Here is a 20,558-nt window from a genome sequence, read left to right on the forward strand (position 1 = left end):
TGAATGTGGGCAGAGTGCAAGGCCAGATTTTGCGCAACTGGATTGCAGCCATAAAATCAAATGGGTCCAAGGTCAAGGAGGGCTGAGGAAACAAGAAATGTGCCTATGCTCACGCAACATATTCCAGGTTAAATGAACAATTATTTCTTAACTCACGTGCTGACACACTTGTTTTCCTTCCTTGTCAGTGGGCTTCAAGCAATCAGTCATCTTTACTTTTTTAGAGCTCTCAGGGTTATGTGGAGCCTTGGGATATGTCTTGACCTCAGTGACCTCTATGGATTTCTGTGTGTAAAAAATAGATTTTTTTCTGCCAAAATAAATATCTGTGTAATGTAACTTTCTCTTACAGTGGAGTTGGGTTTAGAAAATTCCATTGCATGAACTTGTGTAGGGTGCTTGCTCTAGTTTTCTATTTCAATAAAATGTCCTGACCTGGCCTTTGCCTCCCATTCCACTATCACCATGTGAGCAGTATCGACTGGTGCCGCAATCACAGGACTCCAATAAAGTCCCAAGTATGAGCAATGAGCATCTCTACTAGGCTGTATCGAAGTCTACAGGCTCAGAAAAATAAACAGTACTATTTTTAACATGCGGTGATGGAGTCCATTAAACTCAAAATATATAGCAGCTCTAGACCTAACTTGAGATTTCGGCAAAATGCTGAGCTCATCAGCAGGCTGGACCCAGCCACAGTGACCAGGTGCTCATACCAGCTAATACTGGCATGACCCATGCTGGGTGGTCTCCTCTTCTTCCTGCCTGCACAACATACACTCTGCACAGGCTGCTGGTGCCTGGACCCCACCAGTAACAAAGCTGCTAAAGTGCCAGAAGATAAGAAGAGCAGCTCTCAGATCTCCTCTTTCCCAACACAGGAGGCAGAGCCATATGGGCTTGTGTGGCTGAGGAGTGGCTGCCACGCTCAAGCAATGTTTGCTCACTAGCACCAAGGTTTTGAACACAGGGCCCTACCAGGCAGCACACTGCTGGCTAGCAGCCTTCCTCCAGTGTGAGATCCAGGGCCAGGCAGCTCCCGCAGCCTGGCAGCATTTGTCCACCAGGTACCTGCTTGAGAAGAGGCCTCATGCACTCCTGGAAGAAGTGCAGTGAAAGCTGAGCTCACACTGAGGGCTGTGTCTACATAGGTGTGGATGAATCAGTGAGATGAGCTCTGTTCTGCTCCTGCATTAAAATACCACATTGCACACTGAATTGCTCTCTGATCAGACTTCTCCAGCTTAAGCTCAGTCTTTGTAAGACTCAGGCTGTATCTTGGGGTCTCCAGTCTCCTGGAGGAGAGGTCTCCTCCCCAGCTCCTTAGTAAAGCAGTCATATAGCCTTTACAAATAGATGGGTTTAAAATATATAACTTTGTATATTTGTATGTAGGCACACATTTGCCTGTAGGCATACAGTCAAAGGTGGAGTTTTAAGTACAAATTCATTTAACGTGAGACTGTGCTGGTTGCAGGCACTTTCATTAAGCTCCTCCGCAAAAAGGACTGCGTTACACTGGGCTCTGGATAGGGGGAGATGGGCATGCTATTTGGCAAGCATTTTAATTCCTAGCTTCTGCCATTTGCCGATTCCTGAGGATACCCACTGGGAAGGAGTGCTGGTCTGACAGTGCTTCCTCTCATGGCCTCCAAGAAATGGGGCAGTGGTACCTAGCTACCTGCCAGACTTTCACAGGGGGCCTGTCCTGAGCAGAAGCATCTCAGGACTGTGCAGGAGGCAGGTCTTGATCACTGGCTAAGTGTGTCTGCTAGGGGAGAGATCAGGTGTGAGGTAAGGCAGATTCTTTTACACATCACTGCAAGCTGCTTTAAAGCACAGCACAGTTTGTTGTTCTGGAGCAGGTGGAGTCATCTGTGTGGATCTATCCACCGGACGAGTAACAGATTTGCTGTCAGGATCTGCAGTGCTTGGTTGTAGTAGAATGAAGCTGGGTTAATTATCATTGATAATAAACAACTGTGGGCTGGCTTCAGGGGCGGCGGGTTGGCTGATGTAGATCAGGTGCAGCCGTGGCTGTTCTGTTAAGGGGTTGAGAGCCAATGAAGAGAGAGCAGCTGAGGAAGAAGAGGAGAGAGAGGAAGAAGCAAGAGGAGAGAGAACATGCACCCTGGATGAGGCGAGGGCAGCAGAGGGACTGTATGAAGAGTATGTTGGTATGAGGTGGTAAAAGACCTTGTTGCAGCTGGCTAGTTTGTTTGTGCTGCGACACTTGGTAATGCGAGGAAATGTTTCCAACAGAACTTGAAAGGCTCAGAAGTGTCTTGTAATTTTCCAGAGACCAGGGGAAACTAGAATTTAATCCCTAAGACTTTGGTCCTCTGTCTTCTAAGCAGCATTGCTTTAAAACCTGTCTTGAAATGTATCCTTCCTAAGGAGTCACAGCAGCCCTCCTGAAGAAATGCTTGAACTCTCCTGCCTGGGTGAATCAGACCACTTGTTTTGCTGAGGAGTTATGAAAACAGATGATTCACTCATACATGCCACTCTTCAGCAACAAGTCTCTAGTCTGTAAGTCTGCAGACTTACATGTGAGTTTATAACATCAGGTGCTGCAAAAGTGGGTATTGGCAGTATCTCCAGCTCCAGTTCAGGCTCTCCTTGCTCCGTTCCATCCAAATTCCCCACTGGCTTCTGTGGACTTCACTTGAGCCAGGAGTGGAGAACTAGCTCACTTCCAATCTGGGCTGTGCTAGAGGGGCAACCCATGGGAAGGCTTGTACCAAAGCTGGCCTGAGTACCCCTGAACCTCTGTCCTGATCCACTTCTCAGCTGTGACTCTACATTGCTGCCATCAAACTTTGGGCTGAAGCCCACTCTGGAGCACCAGTGGTCAGCCATGAGCCTGTCTAAGCTTCTGTGGCAAGATGGGACACCCTGGCACACAAGCACCCTGAGGGTGGTAGGTTGTGACCCCTTCTGACCCCTGCAGAGCCTCCTAGAAAGGCTCTGGCTGCTCTCCTGCCCTCCTCTTTTTAGTTACTTCATCCCACCTGAAGCTCCATCAAATCATGGCACCCTTGTCCTCAGAGGGGAAGTTTGGTGGGAGCATCCTGGTGACCTTTGTTTTCTCTGCTGTCCACTGGACAGGTTAATTCCTACATGCCTTTTTTCTTTTCCCGTCATCCTCTTCATGCTTCTCCCTCCCCTTTACCAGAAAAGGTAGGGAGGTTTTGTTAAGTGAAGAAATCGGTCAAGGGAATGGACAAACCTAGAAGCTTAAGAAAGAACATAAAAGTGGGGCAAGCATGTAGTCATAACTCACCAGAATAATCCTCAGCACTCTGCTGTGACAGGGCATGATGTCTTTTTACGCAAATACTCAAACACTCTTGATACATTCTTCTTCTCTGAATCAATCTAATAGCTTTTGAATGCTTGCCAGCTGCTGGCATCCACAGAGTCCTGCGGCAAGAAGGTCCACAGCTTAGCAGTGCGCTGTGTGAAGAAGGGGACAAGGTGATTTTGTAAAGACTCAGACTCAGTCCAGATTCGGATCCAGCTTACAGGCCACCCTCTGCGGTCAGGATATGAAAGGAGAAGAAACAAGACTTGAAGCCACTGGTGTTGCTGTGGGCATTCAGCCCCATCAGAAGCTGTGAGCTGCCCCTGCCCAGAGGAGCTGTTGCAATCAGTGACCTTTGTCAGCACGATGACCTCCTGCCAAACCCATGGCCTGTTGCTGTAACTACTACTCTCCTTTCCCTCTGCTTTATGAGGACAGGACTTTTCAATAAAATGTGGTTTCAGCAAGGGTGCCTCTCCCAGTTTCCATTCCCAGAAACTCCTCGATACTAGCAGCTCACCCTTAAGGAGACCCTAGGGTCCAGTGAGTTTGGTTGCGAGAAATGGCTTTTGTTAGAAAGCAGGTGTGGCATGATGCCTGCTACCATTGTACATCTGTGTTGCAATTTCTGTGAACTGCTGCCCAGTGCAATTCCCAACAAAACCTCAGGTCAGCTCGAGGCCAAAGCACGTACCTTTGGCCCTCTCGCACCACCTCAGGTCTGGCTTGCCTGTCTCTGGATGCCTTGCGGGGAAGTGGAGAGAACATGTAAAGAGCTGTTTCGTTTCCCCAGCCCAGGCACCTAAAGAGCCAACACACACAGAAGGAAGAAATGTTCATCTGTCATCGTGTTCAGCTGTGGACATCACTGGAAGTCAAACTGAGGTGCAGGTATAGATGATATCCAAGTTTTAGGCTGGGCTGGCACTCCGCACAGGGCATGAATGAGAGCAGCAGTCACTAACCTTAATGTCTCAAAGGGTCTTCTTGTGTGTGTTGATTGAAGTGCACAGCACACAGTTTCACCAGCCCTTAGCTGCACAAATAGAGTTTATCAGAGCAAATGCCAGGACAAAAAAACCCACTTGAGGCTGATGGATCACAACGCAATTTTATTTCCAGGACCAGGAATGTAGCTGTCAAGCGTATAAGCATCAGAGCAGAGGGCCCAGAGGCCAGGCTAGGTGGGGGCGGGACAGTGGTACCTCCATACCACCATTGGTGCTAGTTCAAACCACTGATGACAAATGAACTGTGGTTTTCAGACATACTCCATGGAAGCTGAGGACAGGTGGGCACAGCCAGTACCTTGCTGTGTGCGCTGCCCTGGGTAACTTTTATACTCCGCATCCAACTCTTTACTAACCTCTTTCCAGCTCTTTAACTGCTCTGACTGCGCTACTGACTATTCTTCCGTAAGGGCCTGGGGAGTGTGGGTGAGGAGCAGAGGGCAGTGATCTTGAGTAGTACCAAGTGTGTTTGTGCATGTGGGAGGTGTGTGGGTGCCTCTGCAGAACTTTTTGGTTCCTATCTACAACCCAGCAGGCAACTGGCCTGCAGCTTCCCATCCAAAGGCCAGATTCAGCTTAACCTGTTAGGAACAAAATTGCTGCTGTCAGTTATTACCATTAGCTTCACCTTTCACGATACTGGTCTTGAGCAGTTCCTTGCCTTCAGATAACAGCAGGTGGTGCACCACAGTTTAGCTGCAGACATTATTTTAATGTTGAAATTATGGTGAAAATCCATCTGATATTTAGGAGGGAACCTGGGTGGGCACTTCAGGTTTCTTCTCTTCTCTGAGAGGCACACGTACATGCATTCCAAGTGCCGCATCTTACCTTCCCAGCCAGAAGGATGCTGTCCTTAGGCTGGGGCAGTGTGAAGAGGTCACACTGAGATCCCGCTGACAGCCTGACCTGCCTTTCAGGAGCCCCTTGGCTGCCTGGACTGCAGTGAGGACTGGGGTTTCCGCATGGGAGGTGATAAGCCTGTGTGCAGGGACACACTGAGGTGTTAACAGGCACGAGGCCATGATGTGTAGCCCTCGTTAGTCTTACCCTGCTGTTAGCAGACCAGGAGGGGGGTGGTGCCGCCAGAGCTGCAGTTTATCAGTGGTGCATGCAGGCACCATCCCCATTGCCCGTGCTGGGAATGGAGGTCACTCAGCAGTTCATGTTCTCCAGGACTGATGTGGGGATGTCCTTTACCTGTAGTGTGCTGGAGAACACCCTCAGAACTATCTGTTCCCAGCAAGAGCCATCCCTGTGGTCATTTTTTGGAAAGGTGTTTATTTTCCGTCTTGCTTTCAGAAGGGTGATCTCAAAGAGGATGAGGAGTGAATTTCCTTAAGTCACTAGAAGCCAAGCATTGGACATCGTGAAATATTAGTGTTTGCTTTTTCGTTTAAATGCTATGTGCAGGCAACACCCTTATTTATCCTCTAAAGCTTTTGCAACAGCAACACATAAAAACCATAGCAACAAAGCTGAATGATTGCAGTCTCTGCCTGGCCACGATTTCTCCATCCCTGCAGCTTGGGCTGAAGGGAACAGCACACTTCTTGGCAGGGTGGCAGGTGCTGGTATCCAAGTTGCAGTGCAGTCTCAGCACCAGACACAATCAAGAGTTTGGGACCCAACTTGTTCTGCCTGGTTGGTTTATGAAGCATTCAGGGTTGAGAAACTGCTTAGGCTGGAGTCCTCCACTGTCGAATGCGTCCTGATGAGATACACAATCTTTTCTCATAGGCACAAAAGGTTTTCCTTCACAACCTTGCTTACACTTGTACTGCATAACAAAATATGGTTAAAATTCACTTCCACAGAATCATAGAATCACAGAATGGTTTAGCTTGGAAAGGACTTAAAGATCATCTAGTTCCAACCCGCTTGCCGTCAGCAAGGATACCTTCCAACAGACCAGGTTGCTCCAAGCCCCATCCAGCCTGGCCTTGAACACTCCCAGGGATGGGGCATCCGCAGCTTCCCCGGGCAACCTGTTCCAGGGTCTCACCACCCTCACAGTGAAGAATTTCTTTCTAAAATCTAATCTAAATCTATCCTCTTTCAGCTTAAAACCATTACCCATTTCCTTCTGAATGCTCTTCCTCTCACTTCTGGCAAACGTTGCATTGTCAAACATATTTTCATTTAGTCATAAGCGATCATTCCAGGCGTCCCTCTCCACTGCCTGCACTCTCTTTATTGTTTCTATACAAGGTATTAAGGATAGTGCGTCCTGACATGGGTCTCTGATATGACGAGGGAGCAATCTTCAGACACTAAGTTATTCTAATATTTAAAGAGAGGTTTTCACCGGCTATGAACATTTTAGGGACAACCTATCAAGATCCCTCTGAACAGTAGCCAACCTTCCAGCAGATCAGCTGCTCCTCTTGGCTGGTGCTCATGTCAGATCCTATGTGAAAAGATGGGGGTTAATACTTTTGCAAGCATACTCGAAGTGTTATAATAGGTGGTCAAACTGTATAACATGCAATTAAGTCTCAGAGTCTCTCAGAAAAACAGAATATCCCAGCCATTGAACCAGCAAATGTATTTACCATTGAGCAGATAAAGGCCCCAGAAAAGAGGCTGAGGATGAAATCTCTAAATACTGCTCCCTGAAAGAAATAGGAAATAAACAACTGCAAAAGGATTTCCTCACTTAAAAAGAAAACCTAACCTCTACAGGGCAAGATATCAAAACTCCCGGTTGTGTTGAAAACCATAGCCCTGGGAGGAAATGATGTATAAATCCTAACTCCCTTACCATGGGAAAGAAAATAACATCCATCATGCATGGATTGAATGCAGAAAGAAAATGAAAACATAATGATTTCCTTAGAGGAATGGCAAACAGATGCAGAAGAATTAAATGTTCGAGAGGTAGAAGTCAAAGCTCCTGGAGAGGTGGTAGCTTACGCATGCTGATCCACTGCAGAGGCTTGGCACAAGAATGCAAGAAACAGGTAAGACACCTAGAAGCACATCTGCAAAACAGAAAAATAAAGAGCCTGCATCTTTAATTACCAACACTGACATGAGAAAGCAGAAGGAGCTAGAAAGTGTCCCAAGATGTAGTAAAAATTGGTTTATAGAGAAAAACCAACATAAAGAAACAGTTTAAACTTAATTCATAGATGTAATATTGAGTAATCTTAAGAGGAAAAGTTTCATCAGTCACCATTAAAACCAAACTATAAAAACCTAGTGGCCTTGATAGATTTTTTTTGTTTTACAGGGTGATCGACTGACAGACAACAACTTGAAAAGCAGTAGCCAGACTCAGGGATAGAACTGTCGATTTCACTAATGTTCTTTTAAGCAAATGTGTAAATACCAGAAGGAATCTAGGAGGGCTATCAAGAAGGCAAAAAGTTTAAAGCAGTGGGGAAACTAATTAAGTGCTATCAGCACTGAAGTATCAGTAGTTAGCAGCATAGCATATCAGTAGTTAAAGGCTGAGGTGATTGTGGAATAAGTCTGTGTATACAAAGGTTTGAGGTCTGAAAGGCACAGTGAACAGTACAATATTATGATTTAACCACAACAGAAGAAATACCAAAGGAAAATTACTTACCTACATATTAGAGGATACTCATACCTCTCCAATAACCACTCTTTACAACTATATTCTTTTGTTTCTAAGAATTAACCCTATAAAATTCATGATCCTGGGTAATGAACACTATAATTAATGTATTATGTATGATTAATTTCCTTACTTTAAAGAAAAGGAAGGGAAAAGATGGCAAAGAGTGTGTATAAAGGTATCAGCTGCTGATTTAAAAAGTATAAAGTTACCCTGTTTATTGTAGAGAATATGAGGAAACAACTAATGGAGGATTGGAAAAAAGTGGCTAAGTATACTGGAAGCTCCTATGAAGGAAAATATCTGGGGAACAAAGTTCACTATTAATAACAATCTTCTGTAATCTTCTCTTCTGAAGGAAACAGAAAATTGAGCACCTCGTTCCAATCCTATAGATAGTGATCTATGTATGTTATGTGTATGCATGTTTGGTTTTATTTATAAGTATCCCTTTATGCATTTACAATAGATACCGCAAAACACTGGGAGAGATGAATTGTTAATGAGCTCACATAAACCCTCCTATGAGATCTGAGTCTAATCACAAAGATCTTCAGTATGTCTGCTACCTTCTTCACCGTCTCACTAGTGAGACTAACAAAGGATTTGTAAAATTGTCAGCAAATGAATACCTCGCTAATATAGTCACAGAAGTGTTATCAATCACGAAGGTTATGAACAATTGAACATTATTCATTTCTGAGCCTACTGTACATCTAAAAAGAGAATGTTTTCTTCTAACAGTGCCTTCAAGACCCCAGGGCCGCTACATGTCAAAATATGTTCAATTGTAATGTTGTTTATACTGATTGTTAAATACTGTGCATGTTTACATGTGGTGTACCTCCTGCTGATGACAACACCCTGTCACAGCATGGACTCACGAGCTCCACAACACCTGGGAGGCAAAAGCAGATGTTGCCACAGCACTGCCTCATCAGTGAATGGTCAGTTGCTGCAATGGGGCTGGCAGATGGGTGTAAAAGTACTCATCTCCTTGGTTCTTACATAAAGCCCAGCATCAAGATCTGCTATGGGTTGTCATTTACCCTATCTTGCCCATGACAGTGGTCCACCTAGGTCCGGAGTCCACACATCTGGTCCATATCTCTCCAAACTGGCCACAAGGATATTATAAGAGACCATGCTGAAACCTTGCTAAATGAGGGTGAATCACCACTACCATTCTGCCTTCATCCACTGAAACAGTCTTCCCAGCATCTCACAATAGAAAGCAATCAGCCTGATCTGGCACAATTTGCCCTTGGTAAATCTATGCTAGCTGTTTCCAATCACCTTTTGTTCTTCACATGCATGATAATGGCTTCCAGAAGGATTTGCCCCTTAATCGTCACATGTTTTGAGGTGTGGCTGATCATCCTTCAGCTCCCTGGGCCTTCATTGCCCTTCTTAAGGATGGGCATGACATCTGCCTTTTTCCAGTCACCAGGGACGACTCCTGCTTGCCATGACCTAGCTGTTCTTGGGGTAGAGACAGGAGGCTCAACCAGCCATCCCTACCTCTCTCCATTGAGATCAGGAGCATTTTGCTTAACATTAGTCCCCATCTGGGAGACTAGTATTAAGGCAGTTCCCTTTCCTGCCCAAGATGTTTGGCTGCCTCTCCTTCTTTTAAACTAGTTCCACACAATCTGTCCTTGATCACCTCATAGCTATAAAGACTAAGCAAAGCCTGAGCAAATGTGACCTTCAGGGGGACACGAGCAGAACGGGATTATTCAAGTACTCTTCTGGTTTTGTTGATAACAGAGTTTGCAGTTAAGTCTCATGTCTGCTTGACAACATATGCATCTTTTATATATATAGGTATATCTGTGTGTATGCATGAGTATACGCCTGCCAGTATTGGCTGAAGAGGACTGGCCAGCAACAGATGGTAGAAGAGGATCATTGAAGCAGGGATTAGCCCTTTCACCTAGTTATTGGCAGTCCAGGGCAGCAGTTCCCAAGCTACGCTGCTTGGGAACCTCCAGGGCTATGGCTGCTCTTACTTCCAGAGCCAGGCTCGCAGCGCCGCATTTGGGAGTTCCTCTAACAGCATGCTGGGTCTCTGGCCGTGCAGTGCAGGAGGCTGGACTTGCTGTGGTTCCTCTGGCTTAAGGGTTTCATCAAAGCAAACAGAAGCAGCTTGCCAGCTACCTTGACTTCAAGGGGCTGAACTGAGGGCATGTGGGAAACTGCCAGAGAGAAGCTAGTGATCAGAGAGGAAATGCTGCCAGCAGCTCACTCCCGTGCTGGGAGGTGTTCATGCACAGAAAATCATCCAGAAGAAATGATAGCAGTAACCATGACAATGTCAGCAGCATGGCACTAGCAGGGCTTCCTCAGGGATTAACACTGTTCTGTACTGAGAGCGTATCTCCCTTCTTCTGATGTGCACTGTTGATTCACTGGTAGTCCATGTTTGTTTTATCTTCCCCAAAGCAGAGCTACCTGAGAAATTGCTTTCTCTGCAAATTGCTTAGGCAGGTCTACCTGTAAAATGAAAATATTTTTTACAGAGTCTGTCCCAGCTCATGTGCTTATGGAGCACTTTGCATCACAAGTTTACCCTAATCCTCCTCCCTTGGATGTCCCCATCATAGCCAGGAACCGCTGCTGACTGAAGTTGAAGTTGTTTCATTTCACTGAGCACACTGCGATTTTCCAAGGTGTGACTCAGTCTTTCAGTTAGGTGTCAGCATGTGCTATTTGCTAGAAATAAAATCAACATTAATTAACTCTGCTTTCTTTTTTTTTTTTTTTTTAGTAAGTTTTTGTCTTGTCCTGCTCCAGATCATGAATGAGGAGCCAGGTGGTCCTGGCTGTGTATGAGGACCTGCTTCTGGCAGCAAGGGGTTGGTCACTAACAAGCATCATGATCCTGGTGGATGAAAAAGCAAAGATAAACCATGGCCACTAAGCAACCTGACAGGCCTTTCGCACTGCCTGCTCAGTGCTCAGCCTCTCGTGCCCATATCAGCCCAGGGAATTATCATTATTATTATTATTATTATTATTATTGTTGTTGTTGTTGTTGTTAATATTGTTAATATTATATAAAAATAATCATCATCATCATTCTTTTGCAGAGCTCATCTTTACTTTTCTGTCTGGGTCAATAAAGACTGACCTGCATCAATGTTTACCCCTAGGAAAGCACAGCAGTGCTCTTTTACAATATAAAAACTGCAGTAATAAGCATAAAGAATAATACTCCACATCTGACAGGATGACTGATGTAAGCTGTCAGCCAATATTTGACTTTCCAGGTGAGATTAGATTTGGCATTAAATGCAATATAAACATAAAGCATGCAGTACAAGGCACTTATTTAACAGGCAATTGCCTACAGCCTTGTGCAGGCTGAAGGCTACTTAAGTTTAAGATATCTCTGCTCCGTTTGAGAGTATCATCATACTATCCAGTGGAGTTTTAAAACCCTGAGTGCTATCGTGAATCTCATTAGCGAAGGGCACAGGAAAGGTAAGTTTCTTTTGGTAATTCTTTATTTCCTACTCAAAAAGAATAGCAATTTTTGTTCTCAATCAAAGAAAAAGCAGAGAAAAAGTTTCAAGGCAGCTTGTATTTGTATTTTGCTTATAGCTTGCTTACTTTCAGTAATTACCTTTATCCCCTATGTCTGAGTATGTGTAAGTGTAGAATTGCAGAGGGACCTACGTGCATCTGTACCTGTGTCCTTCTATGTGCATGTGCCTGTTCTATGCACACTGATATCGCAAGGCTAGTCCAACAGGCAGAGGAAGGTAGATTGCTGAACTCCAGTTCGAAAGACACCACAATTTCTTATTAGTGATGAAAATTCACTGCCTCTTACCACAGGCTGCAGTGAGTTTCTCATTGCTTGAAGACTGCACTGAGATTAAGTGACTTTTTTTGGAAGCTTTGCCACATGTTGTAGGGCTTGGTTGGCTCAAAAGCATTGAAGGGCAGGTGTTATATAAAAAGGTGAATTTTCAGTCAGTTATCAGACTGAAATGCTGTACCACACCTTTTGCTTTCTGCAGGCTAGCATACTGCACTCCCGTCACACTCTCCTCTTTAGGAAAGACAGAAAAGGACAGTGGCTTTTCTCAGAGCTTATTGAGAGCTCATTTACTGGAGTCGGTATGTGATAGTTTCTGCCCCAGACCTAGCTCAGTACAAGCAGGACCAGATGGATCAGCACAGTGACTGGATCAGGGGACTATGTGGACTGACAAGTAATCAGTTGCTGAGCAGGTCTCTCCCTCATCTATCCCTCTTCCGCCCCCCCCCCCCCCCCCTCCCCTATGAACTGTTGAAGTGTTAACAGCCTGGCATCCTCAGCAGGGTCCCTCTCCCACCATTTTCCCCTCTGATAGTGACACTATCTACGCTGAAACCCAGCCTTCGAGAAAGACCATTAAAAACAACAGCTCCTAACACTCCCCGGTGCAGGGGTACCCTCACTGTGTCCATATGGTGCTGGACCAGCCTTGCCCCTGAGCAGGACTAAGCTCTGTGGCAGGAGTGAGCTGGAGGGTCACGTCTCCTGTGGGATGGAGATCTGATTCATGTTTTTCTGAACAACAGGTGGGTCTGACTGTGGCATGCTTTGGGGTAGCTGGCCCTAATGACCAATGAGGCTATTCCAGGTATGGGGGTTCTGCCTCCTTCTCCCTCCCCAGTCTATCAGGCTACCATTTAGGAGTTAGCTGTCTGGCTGTTACGCTCCCACAGATTCATTTGCGCTTGCATGGGTACCACAGCCTTCACACCAGATGTAATGTCTGAGACCAAATGGGAAAGGGTGTCAGGTCACCTCCATCCCTAAGAGATCCTGGGCAGCTGGCTGGAGTGCCACTGTGCCAGCTCTTACAGGATCCGATATGTACTTTGTATTCTTCTGGTGTCAAAATGCTTCTTCACTTGGTGTTTTGCCTCAGTAGGGAAGGCAGTGTGCCTTGACCTCTGTAATGTGGGTCATGGGAGCCCATGCTCACTGGTCTTCACCAAGGTATACTTGGCTTCCCGAAGACTGAAAGTGACATGAGTGAGGACAGGAGTAAGGCTTCCCTGGGTCTCTGAACATATTGAACCACTCAGAGACGGGGATTCTCAGCTGATCTAAAATTGTTACTGCACTTTCAAGTGGCAGGTGGCAGGTGTTATTAGTTAATTGTCATAATGCAGGCAAAAGAAATCAATGTAACTGTATAGGTATTTGATTAAAGTAAGTATCATGTTGTCTTTAGTAGCTGTAACTCACAAGGATGGCTGAAATACAAAACTTCACTTGGGCAGTGGAAGATATTTTCAAGGAAACCTTTCTCACTTACATGAATGGCTGGAGGAAAAACATGACGGAAGCAGCAGATAAATTGCAAGCCAAGGTTGATGCTGAAAACTTTGACTATGTTATCCTTTATTTGATGGTGATGATTGGGATGTTCTCCTTCATCATTGTGGCGATCTTGGTGAGTACCGTGAAATCAAAGAGGCGAGAGCACTCCAATGACCCCTATCATCAGTACATTGTTGAGGACTGGGGTGAGAAGTACAAAACCCAGGTTCTGAATCGAGATGATCTCAAGTGTGTGATCCATGAAAATTTGGGTGCAAGGGACAAAACAACCCCTGGATCACCTTGACTTTTTGGAAACACCAGCAAAAAGGACATCATAAAGCCACGTGCAGGGAACTCACTGGAATTCCAAATAGCTGTGAAACTGTTCATTACATTAACAGACAGGTCAATGCAGAATGGGGTGCTGAAGAAATCAACATTACTGTTTCCCATGAAGACTTTGGCACAGCTGCTCAGGGAACACCCCAAAAAATTGCATTATTGTGTTTTGCTTTGATATTCTGTTCTTCAGGAAAATAAAACGAAGATAATGAGTAACTTGATTTTTTTAGCATTTTTTAAATCCAGAAGCAGACGTGGATGTTCCCACCTCAGAATAACTGTGATTAAGTGGTCAAAAGTTCTGATTTAGATCCAAACTGTGTTACTTCAGGCCATCTTAAAAATAACTTGAAAATGTACAGTAAAATATCAAAATGTCCACCTATCAACTGAACAATGTGTTATGGGATGAATCATAGGAGGTAACCTCTACCTACACACATTCATTCCAAACCATTTTTTTAATGATCTGGCTCCCATTTTGATTTCATTATTCATTGGCAGCAAAGACTGACTCATGGCCTTCTGACAAGGCCTGTTTTATAGAAGAAGAGCTGCTAAACTAGCAGTCTTATCTAGGAGCATGTCCTGGTTATCTAGGGCAGCTTCCAGAGGTTCATCATTTGTCCTCAAGTACATAGCTGGCCAAGCTGCCTCTTCTGCTGCTCCTTGGTTCTCCAGAACAATCTGTCTACCTGGGATGCAAGCTGGGAGATGGAAGCACTGGTTACATCCCATCAACCAGGGCTCAGCATAAACCACTGAGATCCTGCCTTCTGGCTTTCAGAGCAGGGATTTATACCCCAGCTATCAAGGCTGTCCCATTGCCATGCTTCCTAAGGCATTCCCACATTTGGTACCAGTTTATATTGGCTAGGAAATGGGTTTTCAAGCTGGTCTCTCTTATCCTGTGCTGCTGAAGTATCACAGCGCTGGCTCTCACGGAATAATTAGAAGCAGAACTGGTGACACTTTCGTATTAAAACGTGCTTCATTTTTTGAGACTTGGGATTTGGCTCCGATTCATGTTGCCAGCCCTAAATCGCTTAAGCTAAAAGTTCCCATGCTGGCTGTCTATCGTGTGGGCTTATTGTTTGTTTTTAGAAAGTTTTGGCTGAAACACTTCAGCCATGTCTGGTGCTGCATTTCTGACAATTTTGCTTTGCTCATGTTAAAAAGAAATGAAAAAGAAAAGGGCTTCTTTTGTTGGGGAGCTTTGGCTTGCCTTGGAGGCTGGTTTTGAGATTTGGCACAGCAGCTGCCCTCATGCTCCAGATGTGCCTTTTGCGGGCACAGTAACAAGCCTTTAAATAATCTCGGCCCGTCAGTGCTGGGGAAGGCTCGTCAGGCCCCAGCACAGCCCGGTGAGCCCCTCCCCACGCAGTTTACCCCCTTTCCCCCAGCTCCCAGGGTGGCCCGTGGGTGTCCGCCATCTCCCCTGCTCCTGCTGCTCCACACCCGGCCCACGGCTGGAAAAGCGCAATATTGCGCTGCACCGAGCAGGAGCAGCAAAGGAACTGAAGGCAGATCACTGAGGTACCTTTGTGAGTACCAGTGAGGAAATCCTTTCCAGCACACGGGGCAGCACGGGAGAATGCAATGAACCCTATCGCAGCAACAGGAGGAAGAGGGAACAGGGGACATAACTCATCTGTACTTATGGACTGGAAGTTACGGGAGGAAAGACGTGAAAAAGTATGATGTGAGAGGACGGGTGACGTGGAGCAGCATTAAGTGGTGCTTGGAGAGAGGGATCATTTCAGTATCATTTCCACTTAGGAGTTTAGTAATAGAGCGGGTGGCGGGCCTCTGGGACCACCTGGGCCTGGTGCTGTGGCCATGCTATGGTGACGGAGAGCCCCTTTTGGCAAAGCACAGTCGGAGAAGCACCCCTGGAGAACTTGTTCGGGTGCATTCAGTACCCCCAGCAGCCGCCAGGCCCGCCCCAGGCCCTGCTCCCGGTGGCGGGCGGGCGGCTGTGAGGCTGCACAGTGGAGCTGCCCTCGGACCGCGCTGCCCCCGGACCTGCACCCTTGGGACATGTGAGAATTGCTTCACCTCAGAATCTTATTTTTTTGAACAAACCCGGGGCACGGCAGGTGTGCGGGAGCGGCGCCCGAGGCGCGCAGGGCGGGGAGACGCGGCCGCTCACCGGGCCCAGCCCCGCCGGGCGCTGCCGCTGCCGCTGCTGGGAGATGTAGTTTGTCGCGCCCTCCCGCCCAGCGCCATGGCCGTCCCGGGAGGTAAGGGACGCGCTTCCTGGGCCTTCCCCCACACCGTTCCTTAGCGCGGCCGCCCGCGGCGCCCTGCGGGGGGGACGCGGGGGCGGCGGGCCGAGATCGGGCTGGAGCGGGGCGCCCCGCGGCCCGGCCCGCTGTGCCTGCATGGCTGCCTGCCCTCCGGCCTGCTCCCCTGCCTGCCAGCCCCGCAGCCCGCAGCGCCCCTCTGCCTCCTCCTGCCTGCCCTCCCACCTGCCTCTCCACCAGCCTTCCCTGCTCGTTCTCCTGCCCCCTTTCCCTGCCCTCCTGCCCGCCCTGCCCCGCCGTCCCCCGGCTGCCTGCCCGCCCCCCCGCCCAGCGCCCTGCCGGCCTGGGCCCCGCACAGCCTCGGCTCCCGCCCTGGGGCCAGCTCCGTGCCCGGGAGCAGCAGAAGCTCCCTCGCCATAACCTGCGGCCTCCCAGCCGCCTCTCAGCCGAGGAACTGAGGAGTTTAAAAGCTGCTAGAGACTTCCTCGCTGGCTGTAAGCCGTGAGCAGGCCTGATTCAGCCGTCTCCCTGCATATTGCTGCAGGGTAAGATGCATGGCTGCCTGGAAGTGTGCATTTCAGCCTATGAGTCTGCCGAATTTTGTTGTTTTCTGAAGGAAAAATGAAGTAAATAAGTAAGAAAGAGGGATCTGATGTTATCATTTATTGAAGAAGTTTGGTTTCCTCAAGTGTGTGTGTGGGTTGCTGGCTGTGCCAGGCACTGGTGCTGCAGGGACCAGGAGAGGTGACCAGGGCAGAGCTGGGGTCGGCAGGGACATAGCTAATCCAGCAGACCCTCCTGGGGCAAGGTGGTGGTAGAAAGCAAGGGCCTGCAACTAGCAAGGACCCTGGGACGTGGCTGAAATTATGCCCTGAGAGCCAAGGTGGGACAGTCAGATGTGCCGCTAACATTTTTGGGTTTGATTTGGTTTGATTTTAATCCAGGTGCCATGATCTGGTCTGTTCTTATTTTCCACAGTTTGGAACATGTGAGGAGCTGCCAGAGGAATCACTAATATTTTCATTTCTGCTTCTTCAGGTATGAAGATTGTACATGGCTTTATGGTTTTGATGTTCCTTGAGTTGTTAGTTTAGGAATTTCTTCATCAGTGACATTAGTATGAACTGAATGATTGCACAGGTCTTTTTATGGAGTAATGTCTTGACCCACATACACACAGAGGCTATAAATGTGCACAGGTCTGAGTATGTCTGGCTGACTTAATATAACCGCTGTGTCTTGTGGCAGTGGTTTGTGACAGATTCTTAGTGCAGCAGCTCTGGCTTACAGTCTCTTCCACTGTGTTTCTCTGCAGCCTTTGGGCTTTGCCATATTACTATATTTTCCCATGAGCCAGTAGTCTTTTTTTTTTTTTTTTTTTTTTTTTTTGAGGAGGCTTGATCCTTGCATCCTTGCAGATGCTCAGTCTGATGGATGATGCAGCACAGGTCACATGTAGTGGTGGGTCCTCCAGTAGCTGTCCATGTGGGAAGCATGCATTTTGCTTCCTGAAATATGTGCGTTAAAGAAAGCAGCAACAAGAGACAGGTAAAGTGAAACCCCTTTTCTAGCTCAGGTCATATTCAGCCATTGCTCCATTTTAAATGCAGTCAAATAACCCTGGCAGCTCGCTGCTTTTTGAGGCCTTGTGGCTGGTGACTTTTATAGCTTTTCACAAAGTGGATCAAATGAAGTTGCTCAGAAATCCCCAGTAGACAAAAGAGTATCTCAAGTCCCATTTTGTCGGGTAGATGGAGTTGTTGGCAGGCTGAGTGAGACATTCAGCCAAGACAACTCAAGTGGGTTTGTGAGTACCCAGATGCCTGTGTAGACATTTTCTGATGCGTGCAGGCCAGTCAATACTCTGCTGCTGCACAAGCAAACAATGGCGTGAGTGGCTGGGCTGTGATGTGGTTGCTGTGGTGAACTGGAACTGTAATTCAGCGGCTGAGAGACCAGGAATTCAATTCTGTTCTCCACCACAGACTTCCCATCTGACTGGGGCCCAACTCCTTAGTCTGTCTGGGGTGGTCTGTGTTGCACAACACAGCATGGGGTAGAGATTCTAGGGATGGTATCAGCTGAAGTCTAGCTCTGGGACTTGGTGCAGCTGTCCCTGGGAGCAATTTAGCCTTGCTGAGGACGCGAGCCTCTAGGGCTGCGTTGGTGACTCTCTCTGCCTGCTCTGGATCCAAAAGACCACAGCATTTGGAGATAACACAGGATTGCTTGTACAGTGCTGAGGTGTGTGATATGGGCAGACCCTCTCTTCCTCTCCCATCTGCAGTAGTTTGATCTACTTCACAGAGAAGGTCTGAGTGTAAATAGGCTAGCAATTGTGAGGTGCAACCACAGTGAAGGCAGCTACTGATATATGTGAGAGTGATAGCATTTTATCCCTACCCTGCATAGCAGTCTGCAAGTGTGTGATGGATAGCTTATGGTGTGTCTGTCACGGAGTCTCCAGCAGGGCTTCAGGCAGAGCCTAGTGCTCCTGTTTGTTTCTCACGTGCCTCAACACGAGACCTCCTTGCTCCTCAGTGAAGGTAATACTGACCTTCCATGGGGCCCAGCCTCTGTCGCCAGTAGCACTGTTTGTTAAGGGAACTTGCATTTTCCTGGGGAATGAACAATGCCTGACTGTAGATGTGTTCTGAACTCCTATCTGTGCCTTATCTGCTTCTAAAAAGGCAAACATGAAATTTCAGCTGTCTGTTTGCGTGCATGCTTTTAAGATATCACAACCTTGAAAAGTACAGTGTCTGAGCTTTTTGCTTTTGTATTGACGACCTCAGCACTAAAAAATGTTTTTCCAAATGTGAAGCGAATCCTGCCTTTTTCTCTCCTCTTCCCACTTTCTCCCTGTCCTGTGCCCCAGCTCCACCTATTTTTTTCTGTCCTGGAGTTTCAGCTGTATTTAATAAGGTCTGGATGAAGATGGAGACTGGAAGAGTCAAGAGATGAAATGGGGACAAGTGCTTGACCACTGGAGGCTGGTGGCACAGGATGTGGGAATGCACCATGGAGAGAGCAGTGGCTTCCCTGCTCAGTTCCAACCGCAGAAGACATTGTGAGGACAGACCATCAAAAGTGTCAGTTCTCACAGGAAACATTTTGCATCAAAACACCACTCTTCAGAACAAAGGGAGAATTTCTTTACTTCCCTTCCTTTGTGACTTCATTGCAGCTACTCCTGGTGGTTACACAGTTCAGGCAGATTCAGACTTGTGTCTCAGAAGAGCAGAAGTATTACAGAAGTGTTGCACTGAGTGCTTAAATAATTGACTTGCAACCAAGAGCATTCACAGGAGTGCACACCGTGGTAACACATTATACACTGCTTCTTGCTGGTGGGACAGTACCCTGCAATCAGACCCCATAGATGGGTTTGCATAACGTTTGCTGAGTAAAATACTTCTGCATTTAAAAAAATAATAAAAAACCCCTTTTCAGCATCATATGCCAGATGCTAGCATGTGTTTGAATAGCTGAATTCTTGCCTTTTTACAATGTGCTGCAAAATTGATTCTAACTGAAGCACAGAATTTATAGCAGTTTAGAAGAGTGAAGACTGCGTCTGATGAAGCCTCCACCCAAGTCAGTGTTCTGAGATGAGGACACTGCAGTCCCTTCAGTTCAGGCCACACTTGTGTAACTTGGGTTTCACTGAGAGGAATGTAGCTATCTGAACCATGCACTGAGAACCAGATTCTGCTCTGAATTGTGCATGGTGAATTGTGAATGGTGAGGTTTTTGCTGTGATCATCTGCAGGGGTCTTCAGATCTTAATGGTTGTTGAAATTCTGGAGGAAACATCAGTAGTTAAAATGCCGGTTTTTTGGAGGTGTAACGCTACTGACTCATTAGTTCGCAGCTGCCCTGACAAAATTTGTCAGCAGAAGGGAGCTGCACAACTCAGGATTCAACACAGTAAATAGTGAATGACAAACAAGTTGGCCATGCCACTCCTTTGGTGTAGTTTGATCTCAGTAAGAGATCTCTAGTGATGTCTCTCCATGGGGATGTTTCCAGGGTGGTCTCTGCAGAGTAAGGATTTGGCAGCTGGGGGAAAAGGAGAGAAGAGGATGTCCTAGCTGGAGAAATAAGGACATCTATGAAGAAGCTGGCTGAGCAGCACAGGAGCTGCAAGAACATTTACTTGACTCCTTGTTTCTGAGGAAAGGTCAGCAACAACTATTGTGTGGTATGGCGGTGATTTATTCAGCCCAGCTGCCGGTGAAGTCCAGCTGTCTGGACTAAGCTGTAGTGTTTTCTCCTGCCTTTTGACAGTGACTCTGTTGTTACACATACAGGAAACACCTCGAGGGAGTCAGGCAGGGAAACATGCTTAATTTGAAATCCAGCAGCTGAAACAGTGTCAGTGCTGGTGAAGCAGCAAGCTGAGCCCACAGGGCAGTGTTGTGGCCGTGTGCTGCAGCCTTCAGGATCCCCTTGGACATTTCTCAGCCCCAGAGTTCAGCTCTGAAATGTTTGTTGACTACTCAAGGAATCCAGCAAGTGGTTGGCTTACTTCTGTGTTATTATGGGCTTCATGAAGAATTTAATTTATTAGTAAATCAGAGAGAACTGGTAAATTATACTAGATGCTAGGATTCATTAAGCATTCAGGCTCTGAACAGGGCAGGTGGGCTTGAAAACCACAAGACAGCTCTTCTGGGTGCACTTCTGTCTGCTAGGTCTCAAACATCAGTGAGGCAGTGTGATGTGCACACATGTC

At 46.9% G+C, this 20,558-nt stretch overlaps 2 protein-coding genes across 14 annotated transcripts in view; both read left to right on the forward strand.

The window, feature by feature from the left end:
• Positions 1-12,381: 12,381 nt before the first annotated feature.
• On the forward strand, positions 12,382-13,768 carry KCNE2 (potassium voltage-gated channel subfamily E regulatory subunit 2). The gene has a single exon (XM_056329193.1). The coding sequence runs from the start codon at positions 13,159-13,161 to the stop codon at positions 13,534-13,536; it is 378 nt and encodes a 125-aa protein (XP_056185168.1). The 5' UTR covers positions 12,382-13,158; the 3' UTR covers positions 13,537-13,768.
• Positions 13,769-15,515: 1,747 nt separating this feature from the next.
• The window catches only part of SMIM11 (small integral membrane protein 11), a 35,868-nt gene continuing 30,825 nt past the window's right edge, over positions 15,516-20,558 (forward strand). For 5 of the 13 annotated variants that reach the window (XM_056328363.1, XM_056328362.1, XM_056328364.1 and 2 more), the window contains exons 1-3: positions 15,664-15,817; positions 16,799-16,858; positions 18,699-18,912. In XM_056328363.1, the coding sequence (XP_056184338.1) occupies positions 18,827-18,912 (86 nt within the window). In that variant the 5' untranslated portion in view covers positions 15,664-15,817; positions 16,799-16,858; positions 18,699-18,826. Of the gene's footprint in view, positions 15,617-15,663; positions 15,818-15,873; positions 16,366-16,798; positions 16,859-18,698; positions 18,913-20,558 lie in introns of those variants that run through there. The other 8 variants (XM_056328356.1, XM_056328358.1, XM_056328355.1 and 5 more) reach the window with 8 other exon arrangements.

The sequence above is a fragment of the Falco biarmicus genome, chromosome 2 (assembly GCF_023638135.1).
Source record: "Falco biarmicus isolate bFalBia1 chromosome 2, bFalBia1.pri, whole genome shotgun sequence".
Lineage (NCBI taxonomy): Eukaryota > Metazoa > Chordata > Aves > Falconiformes > Falconidae > Falco > Falco biarmicus.